The sequence below is a fragment of the Carassius carassius genome, chromosome 24 (genome assembly GCF_963082965.1).
Source record: "Carassius carassius chromosome 24, fCarCar2.1, whole genome shotgun sequence".
Lineage (NCBI taxonomy): Eukaryota > Metazoa > Chordata > Actinopteri > Cypriniformes > Cyprinidae > Carassius > Carassius carassius.
The window spans coordinates 16,635,950-16,654,019 of record NC_081778.1 but is presented as its reverse complement, the minus strand read 5'-3'; the positions used below and the strand labels follow the sequence as shown (position 1 = coordinate 16,654,019).

The following is an 18,070-nucleotide window of genomic DNA, read 5'->3' as shown; positions in this document are numbered from 1 at the left end:
GTGACCCCTAAGAATAAGCGTATTTATAAAAGGAGAATGTAGAGCGACATTTAGCAATACAATGCTTTAATATCAGCTCTAAATCACTCTCTCTTTCTCTCTTTCTCTGTGCTGTATAACTAGGCCAAGCTGAGGTAACAGTGTGTCATCAGTGTTGCAGAGCATTTATGGAAAGGGAAGTCTACACACACACACACACACACACATACACACCAATAATGCTAGCTCACAGGCTAATTTCCTCTCACACTTTTTTACCAAAATGAAGTACACTCTTCCTATAACTCATCTTAGTAAAGCTCATAGTAAAACAGGGTTAATGTCCATACTTTCTACTGTGCAGTGGGCCGAAAGTGTGTAATGAAATTTGTTGTAGAAGTCTCATTAAACTTAATCCATGAAAATAAGCCAGTTTAATTTGGTTTTATCACGTAGCATATCCGCCCCGTGCTGCTACCGATGCTAATGCAGTTAGGCAGCTTTCTCGGTATGCTGAAACTGGGTGGAAGAAGCACTTATAATTTCTCTGCACAGTGAGCACTCCGATGTGAATGGAAAAGCACATGGCGCAAATATAGAGCAAAATTAAGCGCAAAACACTTTTCATTAACATGTATGATTAACGTTCAAGACAATATGTTCACACTGTATGATTATGACATAATCATATTTATTTTATTTTAATCGATTAATAATAATAATCATTGTGTTAATAATAATGTATTCATTTGAATCATTTTCAGTCATCATTCAGCCCTCCTTCAGCCATGAGGCCCCATAGTGGGTCCCGGCCCACTAGGTTGAGAACCACTATTGTAAAGCAAAATTATCGCGATTCAAATTGTAAATGTTTGCATTTGCATGGCTGTAATAGGATAAAATCTGTTAATTTATGGGGGGGTGTATTAGTTCTGTCGTCCTATGAATTTGTAGCCAGTCAAGCGGCCATATTCAAGCACGATGATCATATAGCCCTATAAGTAAAACATAAATTATAATATACAGTATACAGCATTGGAGTATGCAAACAGCATAGGGCTGAAACTCGAAGAGGGGCAAAAAAGGGGATCTCCAATGGCTGTTAAAATTGCACCTTGTATGCCAGCTTAAAAACAAGCTCCACATTTTCATGACAGAAAACCTCTGTAAAATGTGAAAAGTGAGTGAGTGATTGAGATTGAGATTAAGATAGAAGTATCAATAAATAAGAAGCTCCCAGGCAGGTGGGCTCCTGCTGGTGCATGTGTTTAATTTGATTTTCATTTAGGCCAAATTTGTATTCTGCCCCAAGCTACTTATTAGTGTGTACAGTACCTGTAAATTAGGCCAGTTTCCTCATTATTTCATAGGTTTTACAACCAGTAGAGCCATATCACTCTAACACACTCATTTATATCCCCACTGTTGCTCTAATTTACCATTCAGTCAGAGCCGACATACCTAACCGTGACCAAACCAACCTCATCCATTCTAATATGAAGTCAAAAAACAAAGTGTGTATGTGTGTGAGAAAAGGAGAGACAGAGAGAATGTGTGTGTGAGACAGAGAGAGATGCTGAGATTGAATAGTGTCACAATGTAGGCATATTGAGGTCATTTTGAAAAAGTGCAGCTAATTACAGCAGATGAAAGGAAAAGAAACAGGGGACTAGACCAAGCTCCATGTATGATTCTGAAAGAGGGAGGAGAACGAAAAAGCAGAGGGGGAGAAACGCACAGTGACTCCCTGAGAGAAACATGCAGGAGTGCAAGAGAATGGAGAAGTGATGGAAAGAGACACACAAGGAGAGAGAGAGAAGTTCTGTGAGGACAAAAGCACAAACCTGACCAAATTTCTACAACATAAGAAACTGTACAAGGCTCCTATTTGGAGCGGAAGTCTCTTTTTGTCATGACAGTATGCAACATCTGGAGTTTCCAATGATTAGTACTACATGTTTGGCCAACTTTGACATTACAGTTGGGGCTTGAGGCATAACTCTGCTTTGTTTTATTTGATTTTTACTAGTAATTGTAACAAAAAGTTCAAGTAATTGACAAAAAGACCTCAGATGAGCTCTACAGATTATGACTACAAAGTTATAGATGAGGCCTACAAAACACTAATATTCAGTAAACATCTACCTAACCTACATGTGGTTGTTTTCAAACTCAAGAGATCTAGGAGATATATCACCCCTACTACTAGGAAATATATCAAAATAAAGCCTATTACCAAAACAAACACCTGCACTGATTATAGTCATACAGAAATATGCACAAACACAAACACATTCACAATACACACAAACATGACACATCTGAAAAAGCTTCTGCCCTGGTATACTGGTGCACCTGCCCCAAAAGGGAATCCCTATGAGTGTAAACCTCTAAAACGGTTTCAAATTGTAAATTGCATGCGACATTTGGTTTATATTTTACTTTCCCTGCTATAAACACACACACACACACACAAACAAACATTTTTGCTATTTTTCAAGTATTTTAAAAAATCTATGTAAGTGTATTTTTTATAATAAATTATACCTTATTGTCGGGGAAATAACGTTTAAAAAGACGACTTACAGTATGTTTGAACTGTTCCAGTGTACCGCGTGCCTGGCTGCAGTCACCAGGTCAAAGTTCGTGCAGGTGAGTGTCAGAATAAAAAGACAGAGCGCGAAGGGTGCCATAATCCCTCGATCTCTCGCTTTTCTTCCCAGTCTTGCAAGATCTTCTCACCCCACGCGACGCTGCGCTGGAACCATCCCGTTCGGCGAACAAGGGCAGGAAGAGACGCGACCAAAGCGCAGCTCGCTCAACTACTTCTACAGGGGTTTCGCAATCTATAGGTTTATATTAAGTGTTTAAAAAGTCAGAATCCATGGCGAAGACCCCCTCCCTTTGTCCCCATGGCGTCCACCCAAATCCTATAGTCCGACACGAGACCAGTGCTGATCGCGCGCTGCTGGATCTCCGCGGGCGGAGCAGAGAGATGCAGGCAGCCGGGTGATGGGAGTTTAAATGCGGGTGTCCTCCCGTAACGTTGGAGAAACTCGGGATGTAACAAGGCTCCGTGACTGTAAAACTAATATTCTCTTTTGTTGATGCTGCTCGTAAGATCGTATCTGGTAGGATGCGCGTGGAGAATCCTGCGCACGGCGGCTGCGGGATGTTTTACACTTGCAATTGTGTGACGAACAAGTGCTCAAGCGAGTTTTATTCGCTCTCTTTGGCCATATTCACCTCTCTCTCTCTCACACACACACACACACACACACACACCAGCGCGCGCTGTTTGGTAGGCTGTGCTCGTTCAGTCACCAGCTCCGCCTCCTGCCCAGGACAAAAGCGCGCGTCCGCTGGCTCCAGCTCTCAGTCTTTCAGAGATGCTTTCAGACAGCTGCTCTCGCGACGGACGAGAAAATCTTTATTTTATATCATTAAACAATTACGACGGAGACCGTTCCTAGTGCAGTTTTAATTACCTACCAGCACAATCCTCTTAATGTCTGTCAGAGTGCAGTGCGTTATATCCTTTTATTAGCAAACCTCCATCCTTCTATGCTCCTGCTCTCTCTCTCTCTCTCTCTCTCTCTCTCTCTCTCTCTCCCCAAATCTTTTCTATTATGGATTAATTATGGGAAATCCTCTCAGAAGGGAGAATGGATTGATGGATTGGCTCATCTCTATCTCTGTCCATCACTCATGGCATCCACTCAACCACATATAAAGGATGTTGAGCACACATACACAAACCACCATCCATCTATCTATCTATCTATCTATCTATCTATCTATCTATCTATCTATCTATCTATCTATCTATCTATCTATCTATCTATCTATCTATCTATCTATCTATCTATCTATCTCAGTGTTGGCAAGTCCACCGTTTTGGAACCCCGTGGAAGGCGCTTCTGACCCTCCAGGATCACGACTGGGCTGTTTTGGCCATGATTGTCCTAGCTTTGAGTATCAGTTGTACTGGTTTTGTTATGTAGACCTAGAAACCCTGATCTATCTGTCTGTCCGTCTATCTGGGATGTATCTAGAAATACAGGTGAATAGATAATGCATGGATACAGAAATAGTTGTAGATTGTTAGAGGGAAAAGTGCTATGTAATATTTATTACATCCCGGTCGATGTCATGATGCCTTAAGACACGTTGCCTTGGCGATAGATAGCCGTGATAGTTTTGGGGTTTTTAGGGTTTATTTTTTTCAGGAATGAGAAAAAGCGAGCAAGCGAGAGGAAGGAGAGAGTTGAAGAGGAGGGATAGTTGCAGTTTGCCTCCTGTCTGCTGGGAATGAGTTGGTTAAGGAGAAGTCAAAATGATTTATTGGAAGAAAAGGAGGGAATAGAGGGAGAGAGGACAGTGAGAAAGAGAGGAAGAGATTAGGTGTCATTGGGGAATCCCTCTGTCTTTTTGTCTTTTCCCTCTTTTTTGTTTTTTACTACTTCTCACCTGTCTTCCCCCCATGCCCATTTGTAAAGCACAGTAACCCCCCCCACACACACACACACACAGTTGCCAGCTCCTCCTGTCTTCACCCTACATCCATTGTGTCAAGCTACATTGACTCTTTCGAAGTCTATTTCTGTCCTCCTTTTGTTCGCTCACTCTCTTGTGATCTACCTCTGTCACCTCTTTGTGTGCCTCAGTCTCATCAGCCTGCCATCTTTCTCTCCGCCAGAGTTTCTATGGCAGCAACGAAATATTTCACTCCTATTTTCAACAGTTGTTCCTTCGCCCTGTCAGCACAAAAGTTTTGGGTCTCAAGCAAAAAAAAAAAAAAAAATGTAAATTGGTACGGTAAGTCTAGAGGAAAATATTCCGTCTTCAGCATCCCCTTCACACACTAAGATTCCATGTATTTTAAGTATGTTGCGAATTGAGTTTGAAATTTGCAATCATAAATAGCTCCTAAATTGTAATATTCAAGCAAGTCAGTTGTGCGCTCCCCCCTAGAGTGAGAGATTTACATATCCTTTCTATTCCATCCTTTTTTCATTTCTTTATTTTTGACGATTCAAACCATTTTATATAACCATGACAGGCTATTGTCAGTTTTCATAAAACATCTTTCATTTGCAATACTGCCTCCCAATTCAATTGTGTCTCTCTGTCTCAGGAGCAGATGATGAAAAATGATAGTGTAACATTTTCAGGCCCCGTGACACCGTGGCCCTTATGACATTTAGCTCGGGGAGTTCCTGCTCGGTTCTATCTGTCACATGGCCGGTTCTTGCTCTCAAATCCAATCTCCACACATTCGTAGCCTTCAATCTAATAGAACATTCAGCTCTTGCCCAACTTTGATTTGTTTTCAGATATAAACTACCCAACTAAAACACAAACACATCTGGCTGAACGGCTGACCTTATGACACGGAAGTTCTCTCGCTGTGACTGGGAGGTGATGCGGCATCACCGATTTATACGTTCGATTTATATTTGTAGCACTTACCGTACCCAAGTTCCCAAATCTCGTTTAAAATATCACACCATGGGAATCTAGCACATGTAAAATGTCTATTTAGGAATATTCCAGATATAATACAACTGTGGTCAAAATTCAAAAGCAAGTGTGGAGCAGCGTTTCTATTGTGCAGCATAAACTATAGCATTTACAAATTATATGTTAATCTCTTTAACAATGTCAAACTTCACATTTCTGCTTTTAAGCTCTCTTGAACACTTGGCTGCCAGCTTTTCAATTGTACAGTAAGTGCATTACTGTAATATGTTTTCCATTCTTTCTCTCTTTTTTTGTCCTTTTTTCACATTGAATACTATTTCAGTGAATTGAATATCTTTTTTACAAACTAAAGGAACAAGTAAAATTCACCACCGGTAGTAATCGAAAGTATGCTCCTAAGCCAAATTTGTTGCTTTGCAGGACCGATTATATCTGAGAGCTTCTTTTTTCAAAATTAAGAAGCAAAAGTGGCCCTTCACACATGCTCTCCAACTCTCTCTCTCTCTCTCTGTCACTCTCCTTCCCTCCTTTGCTTTCCGTTCCTCTCACTCATCTGTCTGACATGAATTTTCAATCTCACTGTTTACCTTCCACCGCTGTGCCTAAAACAACACTGACACAGATAGAGCACACATAAGAGAGAGTAAGAGAGAGAGAAACAAGAAGATCAAAAAACAGGCGGAGAGATATTACTGAGACCGGCGAAAAGAAAAAGAAAAGAGTATAACAATAAAAGAGGAGGAAAAACAGAAAAGCCTGTGCATGTGAGTGTGTGTGTTGTTTGCCAAACAATGGAAAAAAGAGGCACGCTGGCTAAAAGCCTCTTTGTATAAATGAAGTGGACATTGTCCAGTCATGGAAAGCCAAAGAGGGAGAGCAAAAATGGGACACAGAACATCAGGGATGATGTGGGAGACAGAAAGATTTATAGAAATGGAGGGAAAGGCGGTAGACAGAAAGAAGGATGTGGAGAGAAAAAGGATTTTTTTTAACGACTGGGGAGGAAGGGGAGGCGGCGGAGAGCAAGCTTAGAATAGATACGCTCTCATCCACATGAAATATTGAACGAGGGAGCAAGAAAACAAGAGAGAGGAAAGGAAAATGGAGAGAATGATAGAGATAAATACAATCGTTATTTGTTTAGTGCGTGCTGAGGGAGAGTGCGAGATGGAGGGAGGGAGTGAAGGAGAAGAAGGGAAGGAGAGCACTTTGGAAAAGATGGATGAACGAGAGAGTCTTGCCGGCAGCGATGGAATGAAGGCCGTGTGGTGAGGGCAGGCTTTCAGAGAACGAAAAAGAGAGAAACATTTGTTTGGATTCTGATGACTGATATATGTGGATGAATGGTACAGTTTTGTTGAAAATATTACTCTGCAAAAAGTGTTTCATCATCTTTCTCCTCTTCCAACAGTCCTCCCCCTCCAATCTCTCTTCCACACTCTTCCGGCTTTGATCTCTCTCTTCTCACTGATCTTTTTCTCTCTCCCCCATCAAATTTGAAATGTTTGGCAGGTTTTGTTCAGATTGCTGTGCAGATGTGCTTGTGTTTTGCAAGCTTCTGCTCAAATTTGGCATGTTACCAACAGAGAGCCAAAGGCTTAAATTTCAGAGACATATAATTTAAAATAGGCCTATTATTCATTTATAATCCTTGGCTTCCTCTATCCTCTTAGATATGTTAGGTGTGCCTCTCATGATCATCTGAATGATATTCACTTGCTATAATCTCCTGCATTCAAATTGTGTTTTAGTTCCATTCTCTTGAAAGCAATAAACTTTCATCCACATGACCAACAATGAAAAGAAATAGGCCTTTTTAAATCACTACATTTTTAAAGCAGCACTATGTAAATTGTTGGCGCTCTAGCGGTTAATAAACAGAATTGGACACATCCCGCGGAAGAACATTCTAACCGGAGCTACTTCTCCAAGTTTATGTCTATGGCGATTCACCAGGTAGCCTATGTGTTACTCCGCAGAGGTGTACCCGAACAGGCTACAAAAATAATCACTTATTATAAATGTACTGTAGTGATTTGGGATAAGACCAATAGGCGGTATGGTAGATGACTTTATGATGTACTCGCTAATTAGGATACATTTAGCAAATTGTAAACACAGAATAAATTACATAGTGCTGTTTTAAGGTAGACAAAGTATTTTTACATTTATCCATATCGAGTTGAGTGTACTCATGTTTTTCTGAAGTGAACAAAGCGAACCACATCTACACTCCTAAAAAAGTTTTTAATTTATTTGATTTAATTTATTTATTTATTTTGCTGTGATGCCATAAAATAACTATTTGGGTTCCCCCAAATTAAAACAACATGTTTGATATAAGTTTATTGTTGTAAAACAACTTTTTGTTTTAATTTATCTACATTTTACAACAAGACACACATTTGAAGCATTTGAAGCGACATTTAGCTACAAGTAAAAAAAATAAAAAAATAAAATAATAAAAAAAAGCAAACTTGCCATACTCGTGAACGGTAAAACCTGTGAGCGAACAAGAACATTCTTCTGCGCGCACGAGCCTTCGCGTACACGAGCTTTGCAGTTTTCAGTTTGTAATGTGGTTTATTGTCCGCACGTAGAAGTTTCTTCTCAACTTGCGAAATTCCCAGCGATTTTTCTTTAATTTTTAGAGGCTCCATCTGCATATATACACTTAACATGTGTGCAACATAGAAACACTAATCTCGTATAACTGTGACTTAAACACAGAACATCACTAAACTTAACTGTAAACGCCATTATGACATATATTATTAACAACAACTATGCACTGTAACATTCTAACATTCTTCATAAGCGTGGTACTTTGATTATAATTTGGCTATAGTGTCATGCACAGTTGCAAGCTCAGCTGAAACTTTTTTCCCCTACTCAGATTAACATTAATTATTTGATGTGAAATTGTTAAAAACAGAGAAATAAAAACATCCTGAAAAATACTTATTATAAATAATAATCACAATTAATCATAAGGCAAAACATGGCATAAATAAAGTAAAAATTACATCAAATAAATGTTCTCGGCACCTCCCGCAGATTTTATGAGCAGTGTTGATGAAGCTAGCTAGGTCTGTGGATGTTTAGAGCGCAGAGCAGCTGATGTGGCCTCCTGCTGATGCAGTGCTGATCAGTGATCAGATGATGAGGACTGGAGTGGGCTCTGCTGGGTTTCTTCTATGAACAGCGCTGACATAAATCAGGCCTGCAGAGCTGCACTGCCCCACAGGAATATCCTCTCCCCTCTGAGCACTTACTGGATGTTTGTGTTTGTGTGTGTTCATGAGGGAAAGAGGAAAGAGAGCCTCAATGAGATGACACACATGCACTTGTTTTATGCACACAATAAGTTTAGAAAATTAAAAATCAAATCTAATTTAATCAAAGGTGTCTTTTATTAAAGTTATTAAAGTTTAATTATCTACAGTGGATATGAAGAAGCATCAGAATCTCTTTTATTTCTGTTAAGATAGTAATAAAATATAAATTGAAAAAAATATATACTAAAAGTCAAAAATGTTTTGGAAGCAGATGTTTTCTGCTAAACAAACGTTTCAAAAGTTCTGCTTTGATTTCATAGATTGATGGTGTAATTTTGTCATGTTTTGACCATGTGCATTCAGTCTGTTGGGATACACTGTAAACCAAAATGGTGCATTTTGCAATGATCAGGTCAAGCAGAAATAGCTGCTTGATATAACAACTGCACATTTTGGCTTTCTTACAGTGTCAGTCTCTGTATGGTAAGACACCTGGAGAGTTCATCTCATTGTTCTTTAAAGCTCAACAGCACAGAGGTGTCCTATGCACAGACGTCTCTGCCAACGAGAGGAACCCCCAGCGTGCTTGACAGCCGGGATACTGTTTGTTTGGAATTTGCTGTGTTGGTTTGGCAAATATTTCTTTTGGATTTTCTGCCATGGTTTTTGGATGTTGTGTCTCTTTGCTAAATGTGACCGTGGAGCACAAAACCAGTCTTAAGTCGCTGGGGTATATTTTTAGCAATAGCCAAAAAAAACATTGTCGATTTTTCTTTTATGCTGAAAATCATTAGGATATTAAGTATAGATCATGTTCTATGAAGATATTTTGTAAATTTACTACTGTAAATATATGAAAACTTAATTTTTGATTAGTAATATGCATTGCTAAGAATTCATTTGGGCAACTTTAAAGCAGATTTTCTCAGTATTTAGACTTTTCTACACCCTCAGATTCCAGATTATAAATAGTTTTATCTCGGCCAAATATTGTCCGATCCTAACAAACCATACATCAATGGAAAGCTTATTTATTCATGTATAAATCTCTATTTTGAGAAATTGACACTTAAGACTGGTTTTGTGGTCCAGGGTCTTGTTAAAGGAAATAGTTTCTGTCCTGAATTCCTACCCTAAAACTCAGACTTGTAATATGTAGGGAGTGTCCAGTCACTGCCATTAATTTTTACAGCTTCTTTAAGGTTCCTGTTGTCCTTGCTAACAAGCTTTCTCCATGCCAAGTCATCAGTTCTGTAAGAGCATCCTGAGCTCTGCAGTGTCATGGTTTTCAATGTTGTCTCCACATTTATGGACTTCACAATACTCCTGAATATGCTTAAAGTTGTACATCAAAGTATCTCTATAGCTATCTACAAATAAATAAATATGTATCTTTTTGTTTGTTTGTGTAGAATATAACTTATTTCTGCATTTGTATGTGATTTATAATATGCTTGGTGAAACTGGAAAACTGTTAATCCCTTTGGATACTGAAAAATCAATACAAACAATGTAAACGTTTGCAACCTATTTACTGTAATTCATTAGTATTATTTACAATTTCTTTTAAATGTTTTTAAAGTTAATGATGTAAACATGTTTACAACCCAATAATAGAAATAATTTATTTATTTTAAATGTTATTAAAGTTAATAAATAAAGCTGCCATCAAAAGATTTTAATTGTAGTTAGTTGTGTTTTTATTACAGAAGTTAATCTAAATAATAATATAAATAATTGTATAATAATTTAATATATTTTATTTTATATATTATCATCATATAAAATTAGATCTTTAACAAAATTCTCTTTCTCCAAGAGAGAAAATCATAAATTTGAATTAGAGATCAGTCTTGGGCAACCTGCTTCACAGTGACTAAAATATCTTTCCATCAAATCACCAACATCTATTTTTAAAAGTCAATGAACCTAATCTTTTCCAATCTCAAACGTGTGTGTGTGTGTTAAACTGGGTGCTTAAAGTACTACAGTCAGTGCTGAAACATGGCTGTGAGAAGTCCTTTCCTTGCTCTCTAAAAGCTTGGGTCAGCAGTTCAAACTATAATGGCACATGTGAATCCACCATGTCTGCATACTGTGTGTGTGTGTGTGTGTGTGAGAGAGAGAGAGAGAGAGAGAAAATGAATTAAGAGAAGGGAAGGTGAGAAGCACAGTATTTCACGTTCATGTGCCCTTAAGAGACAGTGTAGCTTTAGGCATGAGAGAGGTTGTCACGCAAGTTTGTGTGTGTGGTACAAGCATAATGTTTGTGACGAATATGAGTGACATTTGAATGTGTAATAGCAAAAAAAAAAAAAAATGTGCATATAGTATTATTTCCTTCAAGATTCCGTAAAATATTTTAACAAGTTTTCTTTTGTTAATTTCTGAAAGGCTCTTCTAATAAAAAGTCCTCAGGTTCAATTAGTTTTAGGTCAATAGCAAATTATATTTTTTTTATAAAAAATTTTGTATATACATGTTGTATATAGATTCAAACAAAACATTCAAAGGTATCAAAGATTAAGTGTTATTGTCACTTTTTTAATCAACTGAATGCATCCTTGCTGAATACAAGCATTAATTTCTTTAAAAAAAAAAAAAAAAAAAAAAAATATATATATATATATATATATATATATATATATATATTTTTTTTTTTTTATAAAATCTTGCTGACCCCACACTTTTAAATGGTAGTGTATAAAGTAGTGTATATATATATATATATATATATATATATATATATATATATATATATATATATATATATATATATATATATATATACACTATGGCTATTAGTTATTAGTTATTTCACAGCCATGAACAATTTGCCGGTTAAACGTTGTTTTGGGGAGGGGTCTTTATCATAAAAGCTAGCCTTTGATTGGACAAAAATCTGTAGCGCAGGACAAGTCACCATTAATTTGGATCTGTTTAGAAGAGGGAAAAAATGTAATTTTAAATGTGTATGTGACAAGAGGGGCAGAGCCGAGAGCCGTGGGAATGGAGCGAGGCCGGTGGAGTAAATGAGAGTGAGCGACACCTGCGCCACTCACCCGTCTCGAGTCCCGCGGAGGAGCTCGGGAAGGATAAAAAGAGGAAGAACAATGAGAGAGGACTTCATTTTAGTCTAGGGGCTGTTGTGCTGTTTTGTGTTTATTTTATTATTAAAGTTTTATTTGAATGTTCACAAGTTCCCGCCTCCTTCCTCCCGATTTACAGACGTTGTTACAGTGTATTAAATACATGGCCTCAAAACTACAAAGAAACCACACAATTCTGGTTAAAATAAAGCAGATTTTTTAAGATTAAGCAATATCATTTGCTTCATTCGGTTTTGCAGGTAAACAATAATTTTCTCCAATGCGTTCCAGGTCTGCACTTTTCACCAGCTGTGTCAGTGTGCCACGTCCTACTTCCACAAGTGATCACATCATTTCCTGTATATTCAGCCTTCAGGCAAAGAGGCTGAGCAATCTGATTGGCTGCTTAACGTAATAACTGTCAGATAGGTTGATTGATTGGCCAATATAAGACGGTGACTCTGCTCACATTCGCCAGACGCCATTGACTTTCCCTGCTCTCTCTTCATCCCTCTGAATGGCTGCTGAGTGCTTCCTTTTAGTGTTTATCTGCTTGAGACGTTAATCATTTTTTCAATTAAAAAAAATGCAGTGGATGTGTGACAATGACCCTGCCGATAATTGCACACTGCAGTGCAGCTTGAGACTTGTATGGCAGTTTATAGCATCATCTCCCAGCTGTTGTGTTGAGTATGCTGGTCTCACCGGGTCAGTGGGCGGTGCTGAGCTCTATCATTTACACATGTAAAGCCCAAAACATCATCATCATATGCTCTTAGTTAGGGTGCAAAATTCTGCTTTTCATGAGTAAAAATTATGTGTGTATGTTCTTACCTAAGATTATTTACTCATTATGAAAAAAACACACTGACACATAATTTGCATTTCTTAAGCAAGAAATGGATTATTATACATAGTTTTCCACTTAAAACAGGATGTTGTGATTTGCTACTTCTTGTAATAGCAATTAGAATGCATTTTAATAATCGTAGACTGGAACTGCTCTCGCTTGAGTTTATGACATTTTCTGACTCTCTTTTGTAGTAGAACATTAAAGAACAGGGTTAAAAGTGCATCTGGAATGATTGCGTAAACATTTGACGAGCCAAATTATTGTTTATTTCTAAATGCGAAATCATAATAATACTGGTACCTTGTAAACAGTTTATCAACTAACTGATAAACATCCATGCATCCTGACTCCTGGAAATTGTGCAGAAACTCAAGCAATCAGATTGGAACCATTTATTCGAGCCATTTCTTGCCGTTTTTGTGTCTACGTGCTTCAAATGGTCTGTGAACTGATTGTGGCATTTGAGGCTGAGAGAAGAAATGTCTGTCTGTATTTGAAAGTTTGTGGTCGGCAAGATCTTTATTTACTTATATTCATTAAGAATGCATTAAAATAGATCATAACAATAATGACATTTACAATATTACAAAATATATGTGGGAAAAAAGTTTTTCTTCACCTTTTAGTTTTATTTATTAAAATATCATGAAAAAAGTGTTTCCACAAAAAGCAAAACAACAACCTTGGTAATCAGAAATGTTTCTTGAGCAGCAAATCAGCATATTAGAATGATTTCTGAAGGATCATGTGACACTGAAGACTGGAGTAATGATGCTGAACTTTCAGCTTTGAATCACAGGAATAAATGACAGAGAAAGAGAGAGGGGAAAAGGCCTGGATTTCATGAACACAAGCTCTAGTGAACTTCAGTGACACAACCTTAGATCACAAAACACACCAACCACAGACCTTCTCATTATCACATTGAAACATTTCAACATAACTGCATGCTCACAGCAAAAGCAGCTCTATATGGAAAAAAATTAAACTCTTAGTTTAGTACAAATTAATTGAAGGTGTCATTCAGACAACAGCTTTGCCTCAAAGGGAAATGAGTGAAGGTGAGTCATGTTTCCATGTTAAAATACTTACTTTTTTGGGTGTGGGTATATAGCGGAGAGAAAAGAGATACTGTAAGATTCATATCTACTTTTTTTAAGAATGAGAAAGAATTTAAACGTCTTAAGAATGTTTCTGATTAAATACATGACTTTTGACATGGCTGATGTTTTGAACTCAGTATAATATCACTGTGATTTTGACACCACTGATATCTGGACCCTAAAAATGCCTACAGATCTAACACTAACATTAGTTCAACACACAAACTAAAAGCACCCCCAGTATGTAGAAATTAACACCCATAGTGAAACATATGGAAAATATAAACTAAAACTAACAAACTAACAAACTAAACAGCTTCCGGCCCCTAAAACGAGAGAACAAATTGGCAGTGTGTCTCATTACTGTTAGGACCCTTGCCAGAGACAAATCTGAGCAACTACATAGTCAGCAATCACAGCTTTATAATGATAAAAGCATGCATAAAACACAAAGGAATAAATGATCAATGGACTTTAAACGACAGGCAGAAACTGAAACAGACTAAACAATGCTTCAAAAACACATAAAATAAATTTAAAAATCAATCTTTTCCCTTAATCAATTTAAATTAGATGTAATGACTTTAAATCAAGGATATGGTCACATATACAACATGCATTTGTGATGTATTATATTCATACTCATCATGTAACATTTTCCATCATTCACTCTTATTATTCATCATACACCCATATAAGTAAATTATGCAAATGCATTGGGAGTATTGCAAATCCCTTAAAATAATACCAATCAAACTTGTATTGTCTCTGAGAGAGAACAAGTGTATGTGTGAGAGAGAGGAGGCACGTAGAGTAAAAGCAGATCTCCTCCAGGTGGGACGCAGTCAGTCGGCGTTATTTTTAAGAGAGCAATGGGAGAGACTGAGAGAGCAAGGGATAGAATGAGAGAGAGGAGGGAGGTGAAGATGAATGTAGTTAATTAAGATGAGCAGGCAGCGAAGACAGTGCAGAATTACACAAACACTAATTAGAGTCTTCGTTAGGGGGCACAAAATGAGAGCAGCGCATCCATCATCTCCCCTCTCCTCTCTCTTTCCACCCTCATTCCACCCTTCCTCTCTTCTGTCTCTCCCTCTGCTCCTTTTATTCTATTTCTTCTTTTCCATTTTAACATTTTGGTGTCTGAGTTTTTGCTGTCTATCTGTAGCGGTGAGATCATGGCGGTCCCTCAGTCACACGGGCCCCTTCCCCCCGTCATCATCCTTCTTTTAACCTCTTCTCTCTTTGACCCCTCCCTCTCTCTTTTATTAGACATGAAATTCAGCGTCAGCACAATTTTTATTGTTTCATTCATTCTCTTTAGCTTGTCAATGTACCATGTCTCTCTTTCTGCTCTCCTTCGCTCCATTTAACCTCCATTTATCCATCTGTCAATCATCTATCTATACAGAGAAAAAAGAAAAACTATAACCATAAAAACAGCATATATATTAAAAAGAAATTAACAGGATATACATTTACTGGAAAACAAACTTCTAATTTATTTCCAGGTTTAAATTACAATTTCAGTTTCAAATTTGAATGGCAGCATGAATTTAATAAATGAATTAATGCAGTGTAAAAAATGCATTCCAATAATGCAATTTCCAGGATTTGTTGATATATTTCCCCATGAGAGACAAATGGATATAAACAATCGATGTACAGCCAAAGGGGGAAGTTACGATGTAAGTCAGTGAGCTATATGAAAATATAGATCTTATTTATGACTAATGATAGAAATATGGAACAAATGAGAGATATATTATAGTTTCATAACCTCCAGCACCAGCTGGGTGACAGAAATGACCAATCAAATCTGACTGTCTGAATAGACTGTCTGGAGGGAAAAAACAGGACAAAAAATGACATAACAGTATACAAGTGCAGTTTTATAAGTGCAGGATAACTGTATGAATGTGTTCACACTAAATGGGCCAATGGCACTTAAGAATGTAAGACAAAGAAAATGAAACAATCCTTACAAAAATTATTTAAGTATTTAAATTTAAACAAATAAATACATATCTTGAATTATCCATTTTTGTTTGGTGTGTTCCACATTCCATTTTAAAACCTGAATTAACCTTTCCATTTTATAAAAAGGACAATTTATGAAATAATTTATGAGATTTATTAACATGGTCTGTATGATATAATTTCAGTTTTTTTTCTGCACTTTTCTGCACCACATGACTTTGATTTGGAATTAAGTTAATTAAATATTTTTATTTGAAAATGAGTTTGAATATTTAACCAAATTAAATTTACTCAGAAATCAGGTTTTCCTTCCAATAATTTTATTCTTGAATTGTATGTGTTGTCTTCATCATCATATGTTGTATCACACATTTTTGAATTTATGGCATCCCAAAATTCTGAAATTAAAAACATGTTGTTTATTCAAGTATGTGTGAATTCATTCTTTTTCTCAAATATTTTTTAAATAAATTAATAGGTCTGGCCAAAAATAATAATTATAAATAAATAACATCATGTCACTGGTATGCATGTTAACATAAAAAGTAAATATCTAAATTGTACATGACTTGCCATTGATGCCAAAAAAATATATTGATGATACCAATCAAATCAATTTGGACATGTCTGTTGTATGTATTCACTGGATCACAAAAATAACCAGCTTTTTGACTACCATGCTTTGCCATTAACATAATTGTCATTCTAGATCTGTTTAATCTCCATATTTAATTTTCTTTAATTACAGTATCCGCTTTTGCTAATATGTAATTAGAGAAGTGGCTCTTTTGCAGTTGTTGCCATGGTTTTGGATTTCTGTTCTGCCAGGTCATTAGCTGGCTTAATAGTATTCTTCCCGAAATAGACAAAAACTTCTCTCCTCTGAGACATTACATACGCTCAAAGAAATAATGTCTCCTCTCTCTCTTATGACACTGCACTAATGTTATGTCTAGACAATTTCTGCTTCTCTCCAGGCATTTTACCAAGAAATGATGGGAAGGTTGATTAAGTCACACGTACGGCGGGTTTTAGTGCTGATGTGCCCGTGGTGCCATGGTTTGGTCAAAACAAAAGTTTCTTTCTCCATTCTCCAAGGCCTTTACTCTTACTCTGCTCAACTCATCTCTACTGTGAGTCACAGAGTTTTGAACTCATAAACTCACAACCCGTTCTTATTTTCCAAACAGCGTTAGTATGTCACCTAAGCAGACTTTTAACTTAGCTAGTAGCATGACATTTCAGTTCCCTAAACTCACCAAGCATTTTGTTGTTTTTAATATTTGAGCCGAGGGAATTAATAAAACGCACTCACTTAAACGGCCCTTCCTTTCATACATAGGGTTAAAAAGTCTGATGCTTTCTGGTGAATCGGTTCATCCTAAATTGCCCGCTCTTGTAGCCTATGTAGAGCCTGAATGTCTGGTTTATTCAAATGAATTGGTTCATCCTTTTAGGCCCTCTCTCAAACATGTAGCGGTGGAAAGTAGTGAATCCGTTCATCATAAATGGCCCTGGCTCAGGGATTGAAGGGAAGGGTAGGAGATCAAAAACTGTTCCTTGTAACGCATTTCTGCATCATCTTCTCAAGCCAATTATGGTTTAATAAATTAAACCTGCACAAAGAAACATGGGAGCGAAGTGTCCATCATACCTTTCATATCTTACGAAATCCTTCATTCTGAGGGGCCCTTTGAAGAGGCCAGTTTTGAGCATTTTGGATTAAAACAACTTTCAATATTGTGGCGATGATTGTTCTCTTTCGATGGAGATTTATCCCATTTAGAACACAGTTTGCTTTCTCTCTCTCTCTCATATGTAGCTCTGTCATTATGAAAATTAACCATAGTTTTATTATAGTAAAAGTGTTTTTTGTTTGTCTGATTGACTACCATTTGTACAGTATTACTACAAAAACCATGTTTAAACTATGGTTAGTGTAGCAATACCATGGTTAATTTGTGGTTACCATTGTTTAACTACAATAATGAATTATTTATTTATTTATGGTTTTATTTGTTGTAAAACCATGGTTAATTTTCGTAAGGAGGGAATGTCTGACTCCTTTTAGTGACTCGTTCAGACGGTTCATCTATGAACAGGCAGGAAAAAAAGGTTAATTGAGTCTCTGTACTATTTATTTAGTAAAAATCTACCAGTTTCATTTAAGTAGCCTAAAATAATTTAAGTAACATTAAGTTTAGTTTGTTAGTATAGCTTAGTATATGTTTTTGTTAACCTGTACTAACTTAGAGTAAGTCAGTGTAACTAAGTAGATTCCAAAAAGAAGAGTTAGAAAGTTGA

At 36.9% G+C, this 18,070-nt stretch overlaps 2 protein-coding genes across 3 annotated transcripts in view; both read right to left on the bottom strand.

The window, feature by feature from the left end:
* Nucleotides 1–3,250, bottom strand: part of LOC132102984 (ephrin-A3-like) — a 54,621-nt gene extending 51,371 nt beyond the window's left edge. The window contains exon 1 of one of the 2 annotated variants that reach the window (XM_059507760.1): nt 2,566–3,250. In XM_059507760.1, the coding sequence (XP_059363743.1) occupies nt 2,566–2,672 (107 nt within the window). In that variant the 5' untranslated portion in view covers nt 2,673–3,250. The remainder of the gene's footprint in view (nt 1–2,565) is intronic. The other variant, XM_059507759.1, reaches the window with a different exon arrangement.
* Nucleotides 1–18,070, bottom strand: part of LOC132102990 (protein S100-A1-like) — a 207,260-nt gene that overhangs the window by 142,397 nt on the left and 46,793 nt on the right. The window lies entirely within an intron of this gene.